The following is a 25,366-nucleotide window of genomic DNA, read 5'->3' on the forward strand; positions in this document are numbered from 1 at the left end:
CGATTGGAATCATTGATAGAATTAAAGGTGTTACACCACATCACTGGAATCCTTGTTTCTTTGTTGCCTCACAAGGCTTTGGACCCCTTTCTTTTATTTTTTGAAAGGTGGATACATGACATCTCGAACATCTGAAAGGTTGAGGACCACTGTTTAAATTGTGTTGCAGTAATGTTATGTGTTATGGTATGGTTGAGGTGTGTTATGATATGCTGATGTTGTTAGGCTTAGGAAGAAGGTGGCAGGCCTGGGCATCATATGACGGTGACTTTTCTCAGTTTGCAGCTGTTCACAACATTACTTAAGCAGTAATAACCTACAGATCCTGAATGATGTAGACACTATTAGGAGTTTGTGGTAAGGATAGAATAATTCATCTATAGAGCCATTGTTGGTGGGGGGGGGGGGGGGGGGAGGGAGAAAGAAAGAAAGAGGTAAGATCAATTCTGTGAAATAGAATGTATCTTTGAGAGGACATGACGTAAGCATGCAGTGGCAGAGCTGGTATTGCTACCGCTCCAGAGATCTGGCTCTTCTTTAACATTTGGGGCTTTCAAGGGAAGAAGCATTCAGCCTGATCCTCTTTTAAGGTACAGGGACATTTAGGCTGGTGCCAGCACATTAGTATTCAGAGCCATTAGCATATAACACCTGTGTTCCCCTCATAGCTCCATTAACAGGTCCCATTCTTCCTACTCCTCTTCTCTGCTTCGTAGCAACTTGCCTCCATCTCCGGTTGTTCCCTCTCTTCATTTCTTTTGATTGGACAGGGGCCGAGCAGCAAAAGGCACACTGAAAGGGAATATGACCATGGGGCTTTAAGCGAGCACGTGTCATGCTCTCAGACCCTGCTGTGGCCCATCCATCTCACAGGTTTCTTTGGCATCAAGAAGCTTGTGTGGGAGGCGCACGTGTGACTCTGGCTGTTTCAAGGCTTGTGAGTGCTTGCCAGATCTCAGGCCCTCATGTTTACATCCCCTCACATTACTGCACGATATCAAATACAGCAAGCCGCTTGCACCCCTTTCCCTCTTGGGCTGTCTGTAATATGGAGGCTGCTTGGGAGCATATGTGTCACTGTCTGTCCATAGAGGAGTGCTTAGGAGAAGGAAACATTTTTCTTGAATTAATTGCTTTGATCATGTAAAAGTATTTTTCCTACTTTAAATCCCAGTTATGTTTACATTTTTTTGTGTTTTTTTTCTCTCTCCCACCCATTTATATTTCTAGCCACCTGCCAAATACCTTCTGCCAGAAGTGATAGTATCGGACTACGGGAAGAAATGTGTGGTCATTGATTTAGATGAAACATTAGTGCACAGTTCATTTAAGGTAAAAAAATCAATTGTTTGGTTAACACTGTATCTGCATAAAGTTTAGTGAGTGTCAAAGAAATATTAATACATGATTTTGTTGTGCTTGTAGGTTAGTAAATGAAAGTGAAAAAAGGTCCCAGGGAACTACAGACTGGTGAGCCGATGTTGGTGCTGGGCAGAATAAAATTCCTGAACACACATCCAATGGTTTAATGGGACAAAGATGACAAAAATGTAGCTAAGAGAAGTCTTGTCTCACTGACCCACATTTTTTTTGAGGCCACAAATAAACATGGATAAAATTAAGCCACCTGATATAGTGTATTTGCCTTTTCAGAAAAAGAACCTCATGAGAGATTCCTGAGGAAATTAAAAAACCATGGGATACGGTAACTAGTTAAAAGATAGAAAACAGGTTAGGGTTAAATAGCCAATTTTCTCAATTGAGAAAGGTAAATTATGGAGTACCCCAAGAATCTATACTGGGAGCGGTGCTTTTTAACATTAATAAATAATCAGGAAATGGGAACAACTCAGCTTGTAATTAGACTCTGGAATTTGTTGCCAGAGAATGTAGTAAAAGCAGTTAGCTGGGTTTAAAAAAGGTTTGATAGTTTCCTGAAAGAAAAGTCCATAAGCCATTATTAAAATGGACTTGGGGGAAAATCCACTGCTTATTTCTAGGATAAGCAGCATAAAATGTGTTTTACTGTTTTGGGATCTTGCCAGGATCTTGTAAACTGGATTGGCCGCTGTTGAAAACAGGATGTTGGGCTTGATGGACCTTCAGTCTGCCCCAGTATGGCAATACTTACCGTGTTTCCCCGAATATAAGACACTGTCTTATATTAATTTTCCCTCCCCAAGACCCGCTAGGTCTTATTTTCAGGGGAAGTCTTATTTTTTTTCGGGGAAACATAGGGGTCGCCACCCCCACCCAAGGTTGCCCCCCCCAACCGAGGTCGCCGGGCCCCCCCCTCCACCCGCCCTCCGTCGCTCCGAACCTGAAATGCCTCCTTTCACCTTCCTTCGCAAGTTCGGAGCAAGCAGCAGCAGGGCAGACCTCTCCTTCCTTCTGTGCCTCGCCTTCGCCTGACGTAGGTCTTATTTTCGGGGAAACACGGTTTGTAAGGTGACCACAGTTTGTAGATGACACCATATTAATGTTGTTAAATTTGGGCTGCACAATTAACACATTAATAACACAATCCATTAAAATTTTAACATGACTTCCTGAGTTGCAGTCTCCTTCCAGTTTTCTCAGCTGGTGTCACAGGAGCAAGTCACAGTAACCTGCTTTTACTTTCTATATGCTCTTAACCTGCTTTCACTGTCTGTATACTCTGCACACCAGAAGTGAAATCAAACTAAGAGCCACAGTCTTCTGCAACTTTAGAAGGAGTTATAGTTCTGTCACCCTCAGTACCACTGAATCCTCGAAAGATGCTGCTGCCACGTCCTCCCATTTGAGAAGTGAGAAGGGGAGAGAGGAAAGTGCTGCAACTGTCCCCCCCCCCCCCCCCCCCCCCCCCACATTTCCAGTTTAGCCTCTTGTTTCCCCATCAGCCTTGAGGTACTCCACAATCTGCTTTCCACGGTGATGATATGTTTGATTTGGATTTTACTTGGTATGTTCTTGTGGTTAGGAAACCCTTGATCCAGTTGTGAGTGTATTGCCACTAATTCCGAATTCTTCGAGTAGTCTTAAGATTTCATGGTTTACCATGTCGAATGCGCTAGACATGTCGAATTGGAGGAGAAGGATGTTGTTGCCTATTGCTATTTCTTGTTTGAATTTTGCTATTAGAGTGAGTAGTACTGTTTCTGTGCTATGTAGAGGGCGGAAGCATGACTGAGACTCGTATAATATTGAGAATTTGTTTTAAGTATTCTGTGAATTGTTTGGCTACCATGCTTTCCATCAGTTTGACTGACAACGGGATGGATGCAACTGGTCTGTAGTTGGTGATTTCGTTTGCTTTTTTCTTAGTGTCTTTTGATATCGGTGTGAGTAGAATATTGCCTTTTTCTTTTGGGAAGAGACCTTGCTGAAGCATATAGTTTAGGTGGGATGTTAGATCTGTTATGAAGCGGTTAGGGGCAGATTTCAGTAGATAATTGGGGCAGGTATCTAGTTTACAGTGGGTGTTGGACTTGAAGTTTGTGAGTAGTTTTCACTATTTTTCCTTCGAGAATATTCGTGAACCATGGAAGACAAAATAGAGGCAGGGTTTTGCAAACAGGGAACACAATGGAAAACAAAACCCATTATAATAACAATGTAGCAATTAACACTAAATTTAAAATCCATAAATTCACAAATAGCTTATATATTTTAGCACCCAACATGGCCATGTTTCACCCTGAGGCTGTATACTGAAACAAATACATTACTCAGATAAAATCCATAGAACAATGTGTAAATCAATCAAACATAAATGATTAAATAAGTACAGTACATATCTACTAAGAAGAAAATATACTTCCTTGTCATCCATATCATACTAGTCCAGACCAATGGGTTATGTCCATCCACCAGCAGAAGGAGACAGAGAAAATATTTCCAAGTGATTCGCCCCTTAAGGGTACTGTGTAACCTGGAATGTTCAGTATTTTCTGTCTCCTGGCAGATGGTGGACAGATTGTGCAGCTCCTCTTGGTGCTTGCAGTTAGCTCCTGGCCTAGCTTGTTCTGGTTGTCAGTGGAGCCAGGGGTGTGCTGGTAGCTCGGTTCTGGGTCTTTCAGGATGACGTGACACTGGGTCGCTAATGTTCCAGGTAGGGTGACACTCGGTGAAACTGGGTCCCTGCGCTCCCCTACCTCGCCTGTAGGCCTCTGAGGCATGGCAATGGTTGGATGTGACATGGAGCCATATCATCTCTACTTGGGACTCTTTCTTGTGGAGCAAGTGTGTTTTCCCTACCTTCTTCCTGTGAGGTAAGATGTTTTTCTTTTTATGAGTGAGAGGATCTTTTCTTTGTTTAAAAAAAAATCCCTGGCAGTTTCTTTGGTTTGCTGTTGCTTCCTTTCTTCAGCGTCTGATCTTGATGAACTCTGCCTTTTCTGAGTTTTATTTTCTTTGGGCGCTGTTCTGGCCTGTGACCATTGCCATTTTGGCAAGCAGTTCTCCTGGTGTCGTTGTGTCAGCTTTGGGTCTCTGTTTTCCCAGCTGCCATATGATGGATTTGCTTTTTGCTGGTTCCCTTGCAGCACTCAAGTTTCTTCACGGTTGCTGGGAAGCTGTGTGTGTTTGGTGGCGCTTCTCTGTCACTGCAATGTGCATTGACCTTATGGTGGCCCAGAGGAGTTTTTTTGTTTTTTCTTCTGCGTCAGATTCCAAGAGTTGGCTTCCATGTCATTTATGTCCCTGCCAGGTGTGGGCTGTCTGGGCTGCTTTTCCATCCTGCAGGCTGGCTTCCAGAGACCATGATGTTGCAGATATTTCCTGGTGTTTTTTCTCTCTGCGGTTCTTCCGCCTCATTTGGTCTTGGGTGATGTCATGCCTAGTAAGCGCGGACCTGGTGGTTACCTTATGTGGCATCGACTTTGTTGCGCTGGTCGGTACCCTTAGTTTCTTCTGTACCTGGGACTCTTGGCTCGGTTTTCGGGAAACATTCTTTCATCAGTTCTCTGGGCTCACCTGTTTTTAGGTGACAATCCCTTCACATATTCTGCGGTGATAGGGTGCTTCCATTTTTCATTTGGAGCACTACTTCTTGTTCTCCTTCCTTGCTTATTCCTCGGGACTCCATCTCGCCAGGTTGCATTTAGCTTCCTCTCAGTAACTCACCCACAACATTGTTTCTGAGGGTTAAGCTCAGCTGCATGTTCTCCTCTTCTTTTCTACTGTTCCCTCTCTGTGACGTCCACAGGGTTCTAATTCAGGCATTGGAGTAGGCTCCTTTCCATATGTGCTGCACTGTGTCACCTTTCTAGGTGATCACTATCCAATTCTGTTCTTGGGGGTCATAGCTGCATCGCTTCTGGGCACCAGGACTATTGTCTTCCTGTTCTTCTTGAGTGCGGTGCTTTGCCTCTCCTCAGAGAGTGACCTTTAGGTCCATTATGGCAGAGGAGTGCAGCTTCTGATAAATAATTAGGTCTGCCACCTCTGTTTGGGCAGCGGAAGCCATGGGCTTTCTACTATCCTGAAGAGGTTTGCATGTTCCCTCCAAATACTTAATTACCCCAACCTTGTATCTGCTCATGACAGTTCTATACAGTCAGAGCAGCAGCAGGCTCCTCAATTAGAAAGAAACCCAGTATTCAGTAGATATAATAGTATAGACTGGGCACTGACAAGCTCCATAATCAGAACTCACTGGGATATAAGAAGATAGTTTATTACAATCTCACCAATAGCAGTACAGGCAAATCAGGCATTCACATAGTGGAAAAGCTCTTCACGACACGTCCTCTCTCCCCACCCTTCTGGAGTCTTCTCCTCTGCAGTCTTCTGATCTAATACCCTCTAGACTGCCCTTTTTATACCATTTTGACCCTATTCATTCCAATGGACCCTAGCTTTCTCACCAGAGCTCTTGGCCCTTATCAGTTGATCAGAATGACTTCACATGTTCCCAAACTCTAAGTATAAACAAATTATGTTTTGGACAACATCTGCAAAGAAATAACGTCACAGGTCATTTTTCCCTCCTCAGCTCCCCCTCCCTTTACTTGCACCTGACCCATTACTAACTCTTGCATTAGCCAAAACATCTTCACTCATGACTTCTTGCAGGTGCCAGTCCCAGGATTGTTGACAAGAGCAAATGCCCCCTCCCTTGCCAGCTCTCTGGGAATTCACTTCAGCTTGAGCTGCAGTGAAATGTATTTTGTGTCAGAGATGATTTTTGATTTTAAGAGGCCCAGCTCTTAACCTGAGCCATTGGCCTGTATTTCACTGAGAGCAAGTGACAGTATATTTCTACACTTCATGCTTTCTTATGACCATGAGGCAGATGCAGCAACCAAACGTAAAAAAATCTAAATCGTTAAAGTCCCTAACGATTTTAAAATAACGAAAAATGCACCAAAAAAAAAAGTCACACATGCTGAGATCGGTATTGAAACGTACAATGTATCAAAGAATCACAATACACATCGTTAATCGGCCCCCAAATCATGCGCAGAGCAGCCAAGCGTTATGTTAGCTGCTCTGCGCATGCCACAAACAGTCAAAACACAGTCAAATCACAAGCACATGGCTCCCAAATCAAAACAAAAATAAAAAAAAAAGGGTCGGGAGGGGGCAAGGGCGCTCATCAGGAGCGTCCTGTACGGGCGGCCTTGCCCCCCCCCCCCCCCCGCTGCTCCCCACTTTCCGCCGCTCCCACCCCCCCCCCCGAAAAAGCAAAATTCTAGCAGCCCCTGCCCCCCTCCCTTCCTCACTACTCTGTCTCACCTCAGCCCCGCCCCCTTTTGGGGTCGTCGCCGCCATTCCCCTCCTCCATCGGGCCCCCCTCCCTCTTACCGGGCCCGTGCAGCGCCTCTCTCCTCTGTCCGAAGGCGCTGCACGGGCAAGAAGAAAGCTGATGCCTGCCTTCGCGCAGCTTCTGTCGCGCGTCTCTCTCCTCCTGGGCCCGCCCCTGTCTGACGTCGGTAACCTACGTATTGGCCACGTTACAGGTCGATCCTCACACCATATCTCCTGGACAGGGATCTATATGGGGCTCAGTTTTCCAGAAGTGTATCTGTACACCAGTGGCTTCCATGTGTTCATACGAATTAATGTTTTCATTGTAGATCTTAGAAGCACCGTTGCTTGGCTATTCGAAATACTGAACATTCCAGGCTGCATGATAACCCGTAAGGGGCTAATCACTGGGAACTATTTTCTCTGTCTCCTTCTGCTGGTGGATGGATAATAACCCATTGGTCTGGACGGGTCTGTTAGGATTAAAGGAAAGAGAAAATTATCAGTAAGACATAACTTTTCCATGTATGACAATGAGCCACAACTCACAATATCTGTAATCATCATAAAACTTACTAGAATTCATATATTTGTCAATAAAATCAATATAGTTAAAGCATATCTAAATACTTTACCTCACTGGTGACACAAAACAACCCAGTATACGTCATCATTTTTATGAGCTAACAAATTTCTCAAATCTTGCTCCTAAAGAAAAAAAATATTTAAAAAATATGTTAAACACAGCATTTCAACATAATATATGCACTTAAAAGGGACATGGTCTTCATTTATTACAGGTATTTGGAAACCGAATAAAATCATCGCCATCATAAAATTTCATTAAAAAGAACAAAGCTACTGTCTTTTTACCTTCTCAAAGCTCACACTACTATTGCAATAAATCATACTAACATAGTAGCTGAAAGAAAAGGGAAAATAACTTCATTTCAGTTGTGTTTCACTTCACAAGTGCCACTCCTGGACTGCATCAGCTTTGTTGCTCAGCTATAAAGTGCAAGATAATTAAAATGAGAAAGCGAAATGAAAAAAGGTTGCAAACGCCACTACTAAACCCACATCACCTTTGTCACTCAGCTATAAAGACAGAACAAGATAATTCAAATGAGGTTGTTCTTCCCTCCCCACCCACACACACCTTTTTTCAGCTACCAAGTTAGCAAGATTTTTTTAGAGTAGGCCACTGGAGTATGTCTGTAGGGTTTTGATGAAGTTAATGGGAAATTTTTTAAAAATTGTCTCTGTTAAAGGTTAGCCGTGTGAAATTTGAGATAGTAGAAAGAGACCATGATTTTGTTCTTTTTAGCGTAGTTGCTATAATGATGGTTTTATTGTATTTTCGAATACCTGTCCTTCAGCCATTGTCCTGAAGGAGTAGTATGTTCCTTTTAAGCTAATGCATTTTTAATAGTTTATTTTTGAAACCTGTATTATTAGGACCAAAGGTTGAGTTTTTTTAAAAATTTGTTTTTATTGAATTTTAAATTGAAATCATGTGCAACAATGTGATAATAGGAAAAGAAACAGAAAATGTATGTACAGGCAGTTTAATTTTTCTATCACCTGACAGTAATATAACTACATTTGTTCCACAACCAAGAAAATGTGGAATAAAAAAAAAAATCAGGAAATTATCAAAAGGGAAAAAGAAAAATAATTAAAGAACACGGAACTAAGTTGAGAATTTAATGATGAGGTAGACTAGACTATTTTGTCTCATCAGTGAGGTAACGTTTTTAAATATGTTTTACTTATATTGATTTTATTGATGAATATATGAATTCTAATCATGAATATATGAATTCTAATCATTTTTGTGATTGCAGGTTTTATGTTTTGAGCCGTATGCTATTGTGATACATGAATTTCTTCTTAGTAGGTTTTTATTCAGTCATTTGTTTGATTTACACATATTGTCCTATGGATTTTATCTTTGTAATGTATTTGTTTTGTTTCAGTAGTTATATATCCCCTGATGTAGCCTCAGGGTAGCTATATAAAGCTATTTGTGAATTTATGGACTTTTAAGAAATTACTTTGTTGCTGGCTTGGATTTTGCTTTTCTGTTGTGCATTCATGGTGCATTCATGAACCATGGCCATTGCTGCTTAATACATTATGTGTGTATAGTACATTACTCAGTTGACTTGTTAAATTATTCTAAAATATTGTTAATAGGCTGTGTTAACATTTCCACTATTAACAGATAAGGGTTAGTGGTAGCTTTGATACATTTTTTTTTTTTTAGTTGCTTGGGCATTTTTCCCTTCAAACTAAAATTCTGAAAAGCTATCTAGATTCTTGAATGTTTTAATATTGAATCAGCTGCATAAGTGGATGCAGTTGGTATATATGTCAATAGTGGCAATTTTTGAAAGGGAAAATATGATAAAATTACCACTCCACATGTTAGTAGTGGCCTCGTGGACATGATTTTATTTATGCCAGAGCAGTGGTATATATGCATATATGCAAAAAGCTTTTCTAACAGTACCTCATAATCATTTCTACTTACTTCTAAATTAACATTGCAAATTTAGGCAAATTCTTCTGTTTTTAAGTCCTTTATTCAGTTTAGTATTTAAAATTGCTCCTTGCTAATTTAATGACATGGTTCAATAATTCATATTTGAGAGAACTCCTATATATTAAGAAAAAGAACATGCAGTTAATTTAGTTAATAAGTGATTTTGAATACTAATTTAGGAGGTCTTTTACTAAAGCTTAGCTCGAGTTATCTGCAGTAGAGCCCATAGGAATATAATGGGCCCTGCTGCAGATAACTCGAGCTAAGCTTTAGTAAATGACCCCCTTAGTGTAGAACTTCCTTTGTGTTTTACAGAAAGAAGTGGCCAGTATAAACTTGTAAAAATAATACAACAAATCCGTTTGAATTGTGTCATGAGTCTGATTTGACTTGGCCCAATGCTTTTTTTTTTTGTTGTAAGAAATATATATACCAGCCAAATCCTTCCGTTTCAGTTCATAAAGTTTTGAAATCAGAATTGGCAAGGTCACAACTGCAGCCTGCAGATGGCTCTACAACACTAAATTAGTATATCTAGCCCAGATTATCAATCACGCTATCCAAGATCAAACTGTACTGTAAACTTACAGAAACTGTAGAAATTTAAATGAGTTTGTAAAGGCATAAATGGTTTAAAGTGATATGAAGTAGCGAGGCATTTTTCTGAGGGGGGAGGGGTGTTCATTTTAGATTAAAAACTTGGTTACTTGCTGAGTTCTTGCTGCATTAAACCACATTTTGGAACGGGGTGTTTTTTTTCTGGATGAGTATTATTGAGAAAGGTCAGGCACAGGACTGGAAAACAGTATGACCTTAGGTGTGTTTCTGTTTCAGCTGCATGGAAATTCTAGGTTAGCTGTTTCTGTTACAGTATGAAGCATGCTTCATTTACTGAAGCATTGCTGTCCCTTGCTACATACTACCTTTTCCTTTTGAGATAAGGGGAACAGGAAGCACCTGACATATTTAATGTTTAAAATAGTTCATTAGAGCTTTTTCAGTGTGTACCCTGGTTCTCAGCAGCAGGGAATATATGATCCTTTACATAACTTCCTCATTTTCATGATGAGACAACTGCTGAACTCCAATGGAAACTATTCTATAATGAGATGGAGCAGCTCCATACCATGTGTCAGAGCCCCTGCATTAGGTTATAAGCAAAGACAAGTGCTAATGAAAAGAACCAAAAATGTAATTTGTTAAAAAAAAAAAGCTGTTAAGTGTTCCCCTCTCCTCCTATCTTTGGAAGAGATTGGCAGTATTCTGCAAAGGCAGAGATAATTTAAAGTAATTTATAGTAGCTGATTGCTCATTAATAGCTATAAGCTAAATATGCTCAGTTCAGTTTTAAATAATCTGATAAACTGGATCATATGGTGTTAACTCTGTGGCAGTGATCTACTTCACAACTTTGTTGGATGCAGGACAGCAGGCTGGGCAAAATGGAACCCCCAATAAAGGTTTCTTCTGGGATCCTCATTCCCTTTCAGTTGTGCTCACAAGCTTATCCTGATTCAGAAGAGCTACATTGCCCCCTCCCTCCTTACATTGGTGCCTAGGATAGTCACATTTAGGCATGGCCACAGTTTGTACTCCATGAGTGTTCAGATGTAAAGGGTCTGCAAACAAACAGCACAATTAAAATGAATTTAAACAGAGCAGACCAAATATAAAGAAGTGGTATAAAGAAACATATATAAATTCTTTAAATATCTTAAAAAAAAAAAAAAAAACTTAACAGCTTAGTTTTATTATCATATGTAAAAATCACTTAAAAAAAAAAACATGCAAAGACAAATTCTGTAGGACTTTTAGAGATTGTTGGTGTATTAAATGTTCCTGAGATAGGCCCAGACGCATCAACCATGCGTAAAAAAATCTAAAATGTAAAAGTGCTTACCGAATTTGAAAAAACGAAGAATGCACCAGAAAAACAAGTCGCACATGTTCGGTGCAGTATTGTAAAGTACAATGCATTACAGATTCGTTAAACTGTTGTAATCCCTGTCGGTAATCGGCTCCTAAAGCATGCACAGAGCAGCCAAGCGTTATGCTGGCTGCTCTGCGCATGCCACAAACGTCAAAACAACAACCACCCAAAAAAAAACACAAACCCGTGGCTCCCCGCTTCCCCCTGCTTAAAATATAAAATCAAACCAAAAATAAAAAAAAGGATCGGGGGGGGGGGGGCAAAGGCACTCGTCAGGAGCATCCTGTATGGACGGCCTTGCCCCCCCCCCCCCCGAGGTCACCGCTGCTCCCCGCTTCCCCCTGTATTAAATAAAAAATCAAAACAAAAACCAAAAGTTTAGCAGCCCCGGCCCCCCTCCCTTCCTGTCTCGCTCTCTCTCCTCCCACAGCTCCGCCTCCTGCCATCCTCTGCCCCCGTGCCCTGCCCCCTTGAGATCGTCGCTGCCGCTCCCCCCCCTCCACCGGACCCCCCCTCCACCGGACCCCCCCTCCACCTTACCGGGCCCGCGCAGCGCCTCTCACCTCTGTGTGAAGGTGCTGCACGGGCAAGAAGATCATCTGATCGCTGCGAGTCTTCAGGACGTCTCTCCTTTCCTGACCTGGGCCCGCCCTCTTCTGACGTAAAGTAACCTGAACATAAAGAGACAGTGCATGCTCAACAGAGCTTACAGTCAAATTAGGACAGACAAACAGGACAAATAAGGGATAAGGGAATTACTAAGGTGGGAATGGAAAAACATGAGTACTGAACAAGTGAATAAGGGTTAGAAGTTAAAAGCAGCATCAAATAGGTGGGCTTTTAGCCTAGATTTGAAGACGGCCAGAGATGGAGTTTGACGTACTGGCTCAGGAAGTCTGTTCCAGGCATATGGTGCAGCATGATAAAGGGAATGGAGTCTGGAGTTAGCAGTTGAGGAGAAGGGTGCAGATAAGAGAGATTTACCTAGCGAACGAAGTTCCGGGGAGGAGTGTAGGGAGAGAGAAGAGTACATAAGTAATGCCATACTGGGAAAAGACCAAGGGTCCATCGAGCCCAGCATCCTGTCCACGACAGCGGCCAATCCAGGCCAAGGGCACCTGGCAAGCTTCCCAAACGTACAAACATTCTATACATGTTATTCCTGGAATTTGGGATTTTTCCAAGTCCGTTTAGTAGCGGTTTATGGACTTGTCCTTTAGGAAACCGTCCAACCCCTTTTTAAACTCTGCTAAGCTAACCGCCTTCACCACTTTCTCCGGCAACGAATTCCAGAGTTTAATTACACGTTGGGTGAAGAAAAATTTTCTCCGATTTGTTTTAAATTTACTACACTGTAGTTTCATCGCATGCCCCCTAGTCCTAGTATTTTTGGAAAGCGTGAACAGAAGCTTCACATCCACCTGTTCCACTCCACTCATTATTTTATATACCTCTATCATGTCTCCCCTCAGCCGTCTCTTCTCCAAGCTGTATAGCCCTAGCCTCCTTAGTCTTTCTTCATAGGGAAGTCGTCCCATCCCCGCTATCATTTTAGTCGCCCTTCACTGCACCATTTCCAATTCTACTATATCTTTCTTGAGATGCGGCGACCAGAAATGAACACAATACTCAAGGTGCGGTCGCACCATGGAGCGATACAACGGCATTATAACATCCTCACACCTGTTTTCCATACCTTTCCTAATAATATATTGTATATCTGGATTTTCAGAAGGCGTTTGACAAAGTGCCGCACGAAAAACTCCTGAAGAAATTGCAGAGTCATGGAATCGGAGGTAGGGTATTATTATGGATTAAGAACTGGTTGAAAGATAGGAAGCAGAGAGTAGGATTGCGTGGCCAGTATTCTCAGTGGAGGAGGGTAGTTAGTGGGGTCCCGCAGGGGTCTGTGCTGGGTCCGTTGCTTTTTAATGTATTTATAAATGACCTAGAGATGGGAATAACTAGTGAGGTAATTAAATTCGCCGATGAGACAAAATTATTCAGGGTCGTCAAGTCGCAGGAGGAATGTGAACGATTACAGGAGGACCTTGCGAGACTGGGAGAATGGGCGTGCAAGTGGCAGATGAAGTTCAATGTTGACAAGTGCAAAGTGATGCATGTGGGTAAGAGGAACCCGAATTATAGCTACGTCTTGCAAGGTTCCGCGTTAGGAGTTACGGATCAAGAAAGGGATCTGGGTGTCGTCGTCGATGATACGCTGAAACCTTCTGCTCAGTGTGCTGCTGCGGCTAGGAAAGCGAATAGAATGTTGGGTGTTATTAGGAAGGGTACGGAGTCCAGGTGTGCGGATGTTATAATGCCGTTGTATCGCTCCATGGTGCGACCGCACCTGGAGTATTGTGTTCAGTACTGGTCTCCGTATCTCAAAAAAGATATAGTAGAATTGGAAAAGGTACAGCGAAGGGCGACGAAAATGATAGTGGGGATGGGACGACTTTCCTATGAAGAGAGGCTGAGAAGGCTAGGGCTTTTCAGCTTGGAGAAGAGACGGCTGAGGGGAGATATGATAGAAGTGTATAAAATAATGAGTGGAATGGATCGGGTGGATGTGAAGCGACTGTTCACGCTATCCAAAAATACTAGGACTAGAGGGCATGAGTTGAAGCTACAGTGTGGTAAATTTAAAACGAATCGGAGAAAATTTTTCTTCACCCAACGTGTAATTAGACTCTGGAATTCGTTGCCGGAGAACGTGGTACGGGCGGTTAGCTTGACGGAGTTTAAAAAGGGGTTAGATAGATTCCTAAAGGACAAGTCCATAGACCGCTATTAAATGGACTTGGAAAAATTCCGCATTTTAGGTATAACTTGTCTGGAATGTTTTTACGTTTGGGGAGCGTGCCAGGTGCCCTTGACCTGGATTGGCCACTGTCGGTGACAGGATGCTGGGCTAGATGGACCTTTGGTCTTTCCCAGTATGGCACTACTTATGTACTTATGTACTTATATTCGCTTTCTTAGCCGCAGCAGCACACTGAGCAGAAGGTTTCAGTGTGTTATCGACGACGACACCCAGATCCCTTTCTTGGTCCGTAACTCCTAACGTGGAACCTTGCATGACGTAGCTATAATTCGGGTTCTTTTTTCCCACATGCATCACCTTGCACTTGCTCACATTAAACATCATCTGCCATTTAGCCGCCCAGTCTCCCAGTCTCGTAATGTCCTCTTGTAATTTTTCACAATCCTGTCGTGATTTAACGACTTTGAATAACTTTGTGTCATCAGCAAATTTAATTACCTCACTAGTTACTCCCATCTCTAAATCATTTATAAATATATTAAAAAGCAGCGGTCCTAGCACGGACCCCTGAGGAAACCCACTAACTACCCTTCTCCATTGTGAATACTGCCCATTTAACCCCACTCTCTGTTTCCTATCCTTCAACCAGTTTTTAATCCACAATAGGACATTTCCTCCTATCCCATGACCCTCCAATTTCCTCTGTAGCCTTTCATGAGGTACCTTGTCAAACGCCTTTTGAAAATCCAGATACACAATATCAACCGACTCCCCTTTGTCCACATGTTTGTTCACTCCTTCAAAGAATTGAAGTAAATTGGTCAGGCAAGATTTCCCCACACAAAAGCCATGCTGACTTGGTCTCAGTAATCCATGTCCTCGGATGTGCTCTGTAATTTTGTTTTTAATAATAGCCTCTACCATTTTCCCAGGCACCGACGTCAGACTCACCGGTCTATAATTTCCCGGATCTCCCCTGGAGCCTTTTTTAAAAATGGGCGTTACATTGGCCACCCTCCAATCTTCCGGTACCACGCTCGATTTTAAGGATAAGTTGCATATCACTAGCAGTAGCTCTGCAAGCTCGTTTTTCAGTTCTATCAGTACTCTAGGATGAATACCATCCGGTCCAGGAGATTTGCTACTCTTCAGTTTGCCGAACTGCCCCATTATGTCCTCCAGGTTTACCGTGAAGTCAGTAAGTTTCTCCGACTCGTCCGCTTGAAATACCATTTCCGACACCGGTAACCCACCCAAATCTTCCTCGGTGAAGACCGAAGCAAAGAATTCATTCAGTCTCTCCGCTACGTCTTTGTCTTCCTTGATCGCCCCTTTTACCCCTCGGTCATCCAGCGGCCCAACCGATTCTTTTGCCGGCTTCCTGCTTTTAATATACCGAAAAAAATTTTTACTATGTTTTTTTGCCTCTAAGTACATAAGTACATAAGTACATAAGTAGTGCCATACTGGGAAAGACCAAAGGTCCATCTAGCCCAGCATCCTGTCACCGACAGTGGCCAATCCAGGTCAAGGGCACCTGGCACGCTCCCCAAACGTAAAAACATTCCAGACAAGTTATACCTAAAAATGCGGAATTTTTCCAAGTCCATTTAATAGCGGTCTATGGACTTGTCCTTTAGGAATCTATCTAACCCCTTTTTAAACTCCGTCAAGCTAACCGCCCGTACCACGTTCTCCGGCAACGAATTCCAGAGTCTAATTACACGTTGGGTGAAGAAAAATTTTCTCCGATTCGTTTTAAATTTACCACACTGTAGCTTCAACTCATGCCCTCTAGTCCTAGTATTTTTGGATAGCGTGAACAGTCGCTTCACATCCACCCGATCCATTCCACTCATTATTTTATACACTTCTATCATATCTCCCCTCAGCCATCTCTTCTCCAAGCTAAAAAGCCCTAGCCTTCTCAGCCTCTCTTCATAGGAAAGTCGTCCCATCCCCACTATCATTTTCGTCGCCCTTCGCTGTACCTTTTCCAATTCTACTATATCTTTTTTGAGATACGGAGACCAGTACAGTGCTATCTTTTTTTCATACTCCCTCTTGGCCTTCTTAATCTGCGCCTTGCATTTGCTTTGACACTCCTTATGCTGTTTCTTGTTATTTTCAGATGGTTCCTTCTTCCATTTTCTGAAGGCGTTTCTTTTAGCCCTAATAGCTTCCTTCACCTCACTTTTCAACCAGGCCGGGTGTCTTTTGGACTTCCGTCTTTCTTTTCTAATTCGCGGAATATGTATGGCCTGGGCCTCCAGGATGGTATTTTTGAACAGCGTCCACGCCTGTTGTACAGTTTTTACTCTCTCAGTTGCCCCCCTAAGTTTTTTTTTTACCGTTCTTCTCATTTTATCATAGTCTCCTTTTTTAAAGTTAAACGCTAACGTATTTGACTTTCTGTGTACAGTTACTTCAAGGTCGATGTCAAAACTGATCATATTATGGTCACTGTTATCAAGCGGCCCCAGTACCATAACGTCCCTCACCAGATCATGCGCTCCACTAAGGACCAAGTCTAGAATTTTTCCTTCTCTCGTCGGCTCCTGCACCAGTTGCTCCATAAAGCTGTCCTTGATTTCATCAAGGAATTGTATCTCTGTAGCGTGTCCCGATGTTACATTTACCCAGTCTATATTTGGATAATTGAAGTCACCCATTATTATCACATTGCCCATTTTGTTCGCGTCTCTGATTTCTTTTATCATTTCTGTGTCTACCTGCTCATCCTGGCGAGGCGGACGGTAGTACACTCCTATCACCATTTTTTTTCCCTTTTATACATGGAATTTCAACCCACAGTGATTCAAAGGTGTGATTTGTGTCCTGCTGAATTTGTAATCTATCTGAGTCAAGGCTCTCGTTAATATACAATGCTACCCCTCCACCAGTCCGGTCCACCCTATCATTACGATATACTTTGTACCCCGGTATGACAGTGTCCCACTGGTTATCCTCCTTCCACCAGGTCTCAGTAATGCCTATTATATCCAATTTTTCATTTAGTGCAATATATTCCAACTCTCCCATCTTATTTCTTAGACTCCTAGCATTTGCATATAGACATTTCAGAGTATGTTTGTTGTTCTTATTTGCATGATGCTTAGTACCTGACACTATTGATTTGACATCTTTTGTCTGATCTTTAGTTGTATTTAAGGGCACCTGGCCTACCACGGTCTGTTGTGTAACCTCACTATCCAGAAACCCTATCTTCCCTGTTTGTGAGGTATCTTTGCAAGATACCTTTTCCCGAACCATGCGCTTTTGAGCGACTGTCGGCCTTCCCGAGGAGCTGCAAAGTGAATGTACTTGTAAGTCAATAAGAGGAGCTTGAACTGTATGCAGAAATGGATAGGGAGCTAATGAAGTGACTTGAGGAGAGGGCTAATGTAAGCATAGCGACACTGGCGGAATATATGTTGTACAGCAGAATTTTGAACAGATTGAAGAGGAGAGAGATGGTTTAGTGGGAGAAGCAAGTTGCAGTAGTCTAAATGATATGTGAGAAGAGTGTGGATAATGGTTCTGGTAGTGTGCTGAGAAAGGAAAGGATGAATTTTGGTGATGTTATAGAGAAAGAAACAACAAGTTTTAGCAGTCTGTTGAATATGTGCAGAGAAGGAGAGAGAGGAGTCGAAGATGACCCCAAGGTTTACTAGCTAATGAGACGGGGAAGATGAGAGTGTTATCCACAGAGATACAGAATGGGGGAAGAGGAGAGGTTGGTTTAGGGGGAAAGATAAGAAGCTCAGTCTTGGTCACATTTAGTTTCAGATGGTGGTGAGACATCTAGGCAGCAATGTCAGACAGGCAGGCTGATGCTTTGGCTTGGATTTCTGATGAAATTTCTGGTGTCGAGAGGTCGATCTGGGCATCATCAACTTAAAGGTGATACTGAAAACCATCTCGAAAACCTGGCTGGCCTGGTATGTCCTGAGGACTAAGTTGAGAGCTACTGCCCTAGAGGAAAACAGGGATGAGGAGATGTGATACAGGCATTTAATTACTTGAAAGGTATTAATATACAAACTAATCTTTTTAAGAGATGGTAAAGCGCTAGAACTAGAGCAGTGTTTCTCAAGTCCTTCAAGCCAAGTGGCCCCTAAATTGAACTGATTTCAGCCGAATACTACTACTACTACTACTACTATTTAGCATTTCTATAGCGCTACAAGGCTTACGCAGCGCTGCAATACCCCTAAGCTCCAATCAGAGATTTTGAAATGGACATTTTATTATTAAACAGTTAACTTGGGAATATATGTAATTTAACTGGCATACTGAGCCATGAAAAGGTGATGTGTTCTTTCAAACTCAGTAAAACTGAACAATAAGAGTTACAGTTAGGGCCTATTTATATAAACAGGAGAAAAATGTATACTCTTACTGCTTACATACTTGTGTGCAGGTGTGCAAACCCTTGCGATTTTCTGCATGTAAAATATGCTTTGTAAAGTTACTTCTATATTGGACAACTGTTGAGTAGATATAATCCATAGACCTTTCAGATGCTTCTGAAACCTATGATGCCACCTGAAGGACATTTGGAAATCTATGAAAAGTATTTAGGGGGCAAACGGAAGTCAACTTTTCCTGAAAGGAAAAAAAAAACATGTAGGGTGCAATAAATATGCTCTCTAGGGGATTATTGTGGGGAAAAGAGATTGATATACTGTAATGATTTGTGCAATAAGAAAAATCACCATTAGAGACTGTATATAAACATCTGTACACCCAGTTAAAAACTAGTTTCCATGTTTGTTGTGACTGTGGCAAGGCTTTGTTTGCAAGGTGTATGACATCACACTTGCAATATTGTACTACTCATAGAAGAGTTCTTCCCCCCTTACCCACCCCCCCACCCCCACACACACAGGAAACATAAAGGTTCCAATGTTTTAGTTTGATATGTTGGTTTGAATTACAATATTTTGAACTGATTAGAAGCACTTAGCCACATCTTGTGCCCCACTGCAGTGTAATTACTGACATCTTTATGCTAGTAGAAATAAATGTTGTTTCTTTTTTCTCTAGCCCATTAGCAATGCTGACTTCATAGTACCTGTTGAAATCGATGGAACTGTACATCAGGTAAGCAGTTATTGAATTTGTTCCGCTAACATATACAGTGTTCAGTTAGTAGAGGTCTCAGGCAAACCACTTCATTGGGTAATATTTATTTGCCTTATACTTAAAGCAGTAGTTTTAACAGTTGCAAGTTAAATTTATTTTAGATAATATCTAAAATAATGTCTAAAGGCTATTGTAAGGTCAGTTCAATAATCTAGGCACTCGTATTTACACACCCCTTGCATGCATAAATGACCAGAATACTAGCACTTAATGCACATATGTGTACATGTACCCACAAAAGTACCGGCAAGGCACCTAAGCGCTATTCTGCAAATGCCTGCATAAATTACATAGCAGGTATTTGCAGGGGGATGTTCACATGGGTGGGGCTCCCACATCTGCGTATAACTTACGGAATACTGTAAGCTATGTGTATCCCTGCCACATTTAGAGCCCACTTTTATGCCAACTCTTACAGCTGCCTAAATGTTAGGCATGCTGATATGGGGTTATTCTACGATTCTTTAATGGAAACTTGGTGCCCAAGTTCTGTTATAGAATAGGTTCCTACCATTTGGTCACAGGGTGCCTAAATGAAAGTGCCTACTTGTAGAATTGCCCACTATCCCTGAAATTCTATAAATGGCGCTTAAAATTCTGCACACAAATTTGGGTGTGTGTCCAATTTGCACATGCAATTTAATTGAATAATTAGCTAATTAGCACCGATAATTGGGCGCCGTAATCAATTATCGGCCCAAATTGCCATTAGTTGAAATTTACGCATGCATTTTTAGTCACGGGATCCACGCGTATATTTTATGCAAGGCTCCAAAAATGGGGCGCAGCCGTGGGAGGGTCATGGGTAGATCCAGGGGCATTCCTACAATTTATGCACGCTGTTATAAGGGAGATCAGCACCTAATATATAGATGCGGGGATTTACGCCCGGGTTTACTTGGTGTAAATCATTGCGTCTAAAGTTAGGCACTTATCCTGGCATTAAGTGTATTCTATAAATTGAGCCTAACTTTGTTCCATTTATAGAATAACGCTTAGTGTGGGGGATTTTTATTTTCAGCGCTATGTATAGAATTTAGTCGTATATGTACAATTTTTCATTGAAAATGTTTACGAAAAAAAATCTATTATAGGATAATAAACACCAAGAAAACTAGGTTAATAAAAATGTAATAGACAAGAAAAAAAGCAATTTGATTTTATTGAAATCTGAGTAGTCCTGTTTGAGGCTAAAGGAACCAGTTTCAAGGATCCACTGAATGGCTGAATTTTCAGCTGAAATTAGCAAACTAGGTTTTCAAGTAAAAATGTGGCCAGGTAGACGTAAATCACTGCTAGCTTGCAGCTGCTAACCACATCTTGGGAATACATACAGAGTAGCCAATTTTTTCAGTCGACTAAATTTCTGCACTTTGCACATTTAACAATCAGAGGGGGGTAGGGAAGTAGGGCAAAATTGATCAGCTCAGAAGTTAGCTGTTCAAACATTTTTCAAAATTTCTCCCAAGTACACTTTAAACATCAGTATTGTTTCTCTGTTCACTGGTTAGTGATGATCCATGCATAAACCTGAATGTATTCTTATAAGGACAATACCACCAGGTCAGACTAAAGGTCCATCAAGACCTGAATACTGTTTCCAGTAGTGGCCAATCCAATTCACACATACCCATCAGGGTCTCAGAGAGTAGCTAGATTCCATGCTGCTTACCCCAAGGAATAAGCTGTGGCTTTCCCCCAAGTCCACCTATAAAACACTATCTTTTATTAATTATTATTTGTATTTGAGTAGTACCCTTCATTCAGATGATGTTCCAGCATGCTTGTTGGGATAAAAGCCTTCCAGCATGTATTTAATGACTGTACTGGATGAAAACCTGGAGAGACAAAAATGAATTATTACTTACAGTTGGAAACATTGACACGGGGAAGATAGGGGATTTACAAAATAAAAGTAACGGCACAGGGATTTTGAGATGGCACCTTAGAAATTCTCCTGATTTCATATTTATGTGCTTTGATCACTAGATCATACTTCCTTCCTTAAATGTATCCACTGGTTCAGATAATTTCACCTGCATTGTTTGTCCTACCTGTTAGACCTCATTCTGCGTTCCTGATGGTTGTGAGTGTTTAAAAATTTTTTTCTTCTTTTTTTTTACTTTCTGTAATATAAAATTAGTCATGAATAATTAATATCTTCCACAAACCCCTAATATATGTTTCTGTTAAATTCCATAAACCACCTGTGGTTCTCCTAAAGAAGTCTGTTTATACACTTTTATCTTAAAGGGTAGCGGAAGAGTTGATTACTGTGCAAGAGTGTAACTTTAAATCAGATATATTTTAGCCAGAAAGTTCTATCGTGGAATTTATTCTGTTTTATAATGGCTAATGTTTAATATCTCTGAAAATTGTTTGCAAGTCCTTGTATAGAACCAGGTTATTTCCAGCATGAAAAATGACTCAGTAGAGACCTGTCTTTGATTTGAAAACTGAGGGCAGTTATAGCATTGGCATCACAATCCTAGGAAACATGGGTAAAAAAAAAGAGAATTACGGGCATCACACTCTTAACACCTTATGGAGAGAGGACAAAGACGTGGTCCATTGCTTTAGCAAAGCTTACTTTACAGCCTTGGTTCGTTGTCCTTTTTGGAGGAGGTGAGTGATTCAAAAGGGTTGATCAACATTCAGTTCAGTATGGGTTAGTCTTTGAGAAGATCCTTTTTATGTTTGCTTATAAATGAAGCAAAAGCAAAGCATTTAAACATTTCAAAGAGAAAAAGAATTGTTGGGTTCTCCATAAAGAACTGGCTTTGACCTGGTTCAAGTAATCCAGGATAGACTGTGTACATTGTAGTTGGCCTATTCTTGATTACTTGCATTAGGTGGCAGCCACTACAAAACAACTGAGGAATGCCAGGAAGACTGAAATATCCAACTGCATGTTTTTTCTTACATGAGAAGCATAAGTCTGTGTGTAGCAATGATTCAGTGCTGAAAATGGCTGCAAAAATTTAAATTCTTAATGATGAAAGTTCAGATATACAGATTTCTCCATCAGAGCTAATGCTTCATAACAAAAGACTTATTGAATGTTGTATGCCTCTGTAGTTCTGTACATTTAGGCTGAAAAAAAGCAGCTTGAAGTGTGACCTTTTAATTGCCTAATAGCCGTATTTGTTTACTAATCCAGAGGAGGCTGAAATAAAAACACTGATAGAGGACAGATACAGTGAATTTATAATAAAGTATGTGTATCCGGTGAAATACATTTTTTTTTACTTTATAAAACTTTCTTAATAGCCATTTGAGAACAAGGCCTTGACTTGACTTAGATCTGCTGCCAGCTTGGGCTGCTCTCACTATCAGCAACCCTCAACAAAGGCATGAGGTAACCTTATGGAGAGGCAGCCCTCACATCCAGGGTACAAAAAGTTGCCCTCATTGAGCAGCTAACCACTGGAGGGATGAAGGCATGACCCTTCCATTTCCCAGTGGTTAATGACCCCCCCCCCCCCCCCCCCCTTCATCCTAACAAGTGAAAGTAAGTGACTGTGGATATCAGGTATGACAGCTTCAGGTATTGTGGCCATTCCTAATAGAGCAGCAAGCAAGTTTAAGGAGTAGCCTAATGGTCAGTGTGGTACACTTTGAACAATTGGACCCAGCTGTAACTCCCACTTTAACTCTCAGGCCCTGCTTATCAATTCCCTGCGCTGTTCCAAAACAGCGCCTTAAGAATAGCACCGGAAAAGTACAGGGAATTCACTCCCCAATGATCAGTGCTAATAACATGCAAATTTAGGTGCGTAATTAGCGTTGATCATCAGTGGAAAGTGTGGGAGGATTGTGCCTGGGCATGTGCTGAGGCACAATCCTCCCGCACTTGTTGGATGGGTCCAGACTGTCAGAAACCTGGACCTGTCAAACACAGGAGCTGGAGGTCTGTGAGACCCCCCCCCCCCCCCGAAGGCAAGTCCCTAGTGGCCTAGCGACCCCCAATCCCCCCCCCCCCCAGACAGGAACACGAGGGTACAGGGGACTTGGCGGTCCAGTGGACCTCTAGGCCCCCTAACCCCCACCCGACATAAAAAGTAACTCCTTGGTGACCCAGAGGGCTACGTACCCCCACCTACCATGGTGGTTTAGCGGCTCCTCACCACCACCCCCCCCCCCCCCAATGTACCTTGCATTAGTAACAGAAGAGGGAGTAAGCACTTCATCTTCCTTCCAGCACCACCTCCAAAATGGCGACACCCAGCCTTTCTCAGTGCATCCTGGGATGTGCTGGGCAGGGTGTCCCTACCATATAAGGGAGTTTCTCCCTTATATTGTAGGGATGTCCTGCCCAGCACATCGTGCCGCCATTTTGGAGGTGATGCTGGAAGAAGAATCATTACTACAAGGTACGGGAGTAAGGGGCCGCTAGACCACCATGGGGGGTGGGAGTATGTAACCCGCTGGGCCACCAGGGAGTTGTGTTAGGGGGCCTAGCAGGGGCGTAGCCAGACAACAGATTTTGGGTGGGGCTAGGCAAGAAGTGGGTGGGCACCAAGTGTTCTCCCCCCCCCCCCCCCCACCAAAAAAAATAGCTGGTGTGAAAACGCTTCTTTCCACCTTGGCAGTGCAGCAGGAATACACTGAAAACTGAGCATGAGCAGGTACTGGTATTGTGGAGAGTAGCGTTTTCGTTACCATCAGAGGGAAGTCTTCAGCTGGTGGAGCTTGGGATCCCCACAAGCTACCACTAAACGTGTGCTACTATTAGGTGGGCCTGAACCCTAAGTGGGTGGGCACTGGCCCACCTGTGGCTACGCCACTGGGGCCTAGAGGTCTACCGGACCTCCAGCCCCCCGATCTCTTGGGTTGGGGGGGGGGGTACTAGGCCTGTGACAGCCCGGGCTGCCTGGCATGGTCTGGGGGGGGGGGGGGGAAGGAAGGTCCTTAACCCTAACACCAGCTCTGAGCTGGTGTATGGTTAAGACACTGTTTTGGCCTGTAAGATCAGAGTGCGGTGCTTTGATCATACAGGCGGAGTACTGGAGAGTTACATTTAAATATATTTTAAATGAGCTCTGCTGTATTCCCAGAGCGCTCACACCATACATACTCTGATCATTGGCACTGAGTAAAAGCAGATACTGGTGGCCTCTAGCACCCGCATTTACTTTTGATCATCGGGCTCCTATTTTGTACAATTGTGAGGCCTCCTGGAACATAGAAATACCTACTGTAACTGAATTTAGGACTCCTACAAGCGTGTGATGGCTATTGTACTGGTATACTTTTAGGTGTATAGTAGGTTCTTATCTTTTCCTGGAGGGCTCACAATAACATAAAAAGAAATTAAGGTGGGATTTGTACCTGGGTCCTGTGTTTAAAGTCCACTGCACTGACTACTGGGCTGCCCCTCTGCTCAACAGGGATGTCTCTATGGCTATTTTTACACAAATGATGCCAGGCAGACGTTTTTGTGCCTGCCATTTTGGCGTTCATATCTTGGCCATTTTATTTTGGAAAATTGTTGTTTTGGACATCTTCAGTGCAAGAACGTCCTTCTCACCTATTTTTGAATGTTTTTTCTGTTCGAAAATGGCTGAGAAGTGGATTTTTTTTTTTTTTTTGGTACATTATGAACAGTACATTTCCAATTCTGACTTGGGCATTCCTTCAAAAATGCCCCTCCACGTATGTTATGTAAAAGAGGATGGGATGAAAAGATTAAGGAATAGGGGAGTAAAAATGGAAAAATACAGAGATGGGCAAAGATATTTTAAGAGTGAATTATCCCCTGATTCCTAAAAGAAAGAAATGTAGTCTAATGACCAAATTTCTAAACGTATTTCTAGTATAGTATAGATCATAACATACATACACATAGACAATGCCCTCCTTAATTATCGTATAGCAATTGTGTTCTATAAAAAGCGGCATTGTAAATAAATACATTTTAGAAAAGTATGCTCAAATCGGAATTGAAACATTCAGGTCAGGATGTCTCAAGTGTATTTAGCCATTTTAAAAACATACAAGTTTTTTCCAACAGTGTCACAAAGCCTAATATCCTTGGCCAGTGTTATTTTGGATGAAGGGGACAAGAAACAGTATGGAATCAAGGGGTGGCCTCCCCTAGTCCTTCCAGTGGAAGGCTAAAAAATCAAACAGCACTTTTGTAAAATCTTGCTATCTTGGGGCCCTGTTTACTAAGCCGCGTTATAGGCACGTTAGCGTCTTTAATGCTCGTTAACAGTGTATGCACCTACAATATCCCTAT

General features: G+C 42.1%; 1 protein-coding gene across 1 annotated transcript in view; it reads left to right on the forward strand.

Moving 5' to 3' along the window:
- CTDSPL (CTD small phosphatase like) overlaps positions 1-25,366 on the forward strand; it is a 137,390-nt gene that overhangs the window by 59,886 nt on the left and 52,138 nt on the right. Inside the window, exons 3-4 of the mRNA XM_030197877.1 lie at positions 1,231-1,332; positions 19,027-19,083. Coding sequence (XP_030053737.1) covers positions 1,231-1,332; positions 19,027-19,083 — 159 coding nt within the window. The remainder of the gene's footprint in view (positions 1-1,230; positions 1,333-19,026; positions 19,084-25,366) is intronic.

Source organism: Microcaecilia unicolor, chromosome 1, assembly GCF_901765095.1.
Source record: "Microcaecilia unicolor chromosome 1, aMicUni1.1, whole genome shotgun sequence".
In the NCBI taxonomy this organism is placed as follows: domain Eukaryota; kingdom Metazoa; phylum Chordata; class Amphibia; order Gymnophiona; family Siphonopidae; genus Microcaecilia; species Microcaecilia unicolor.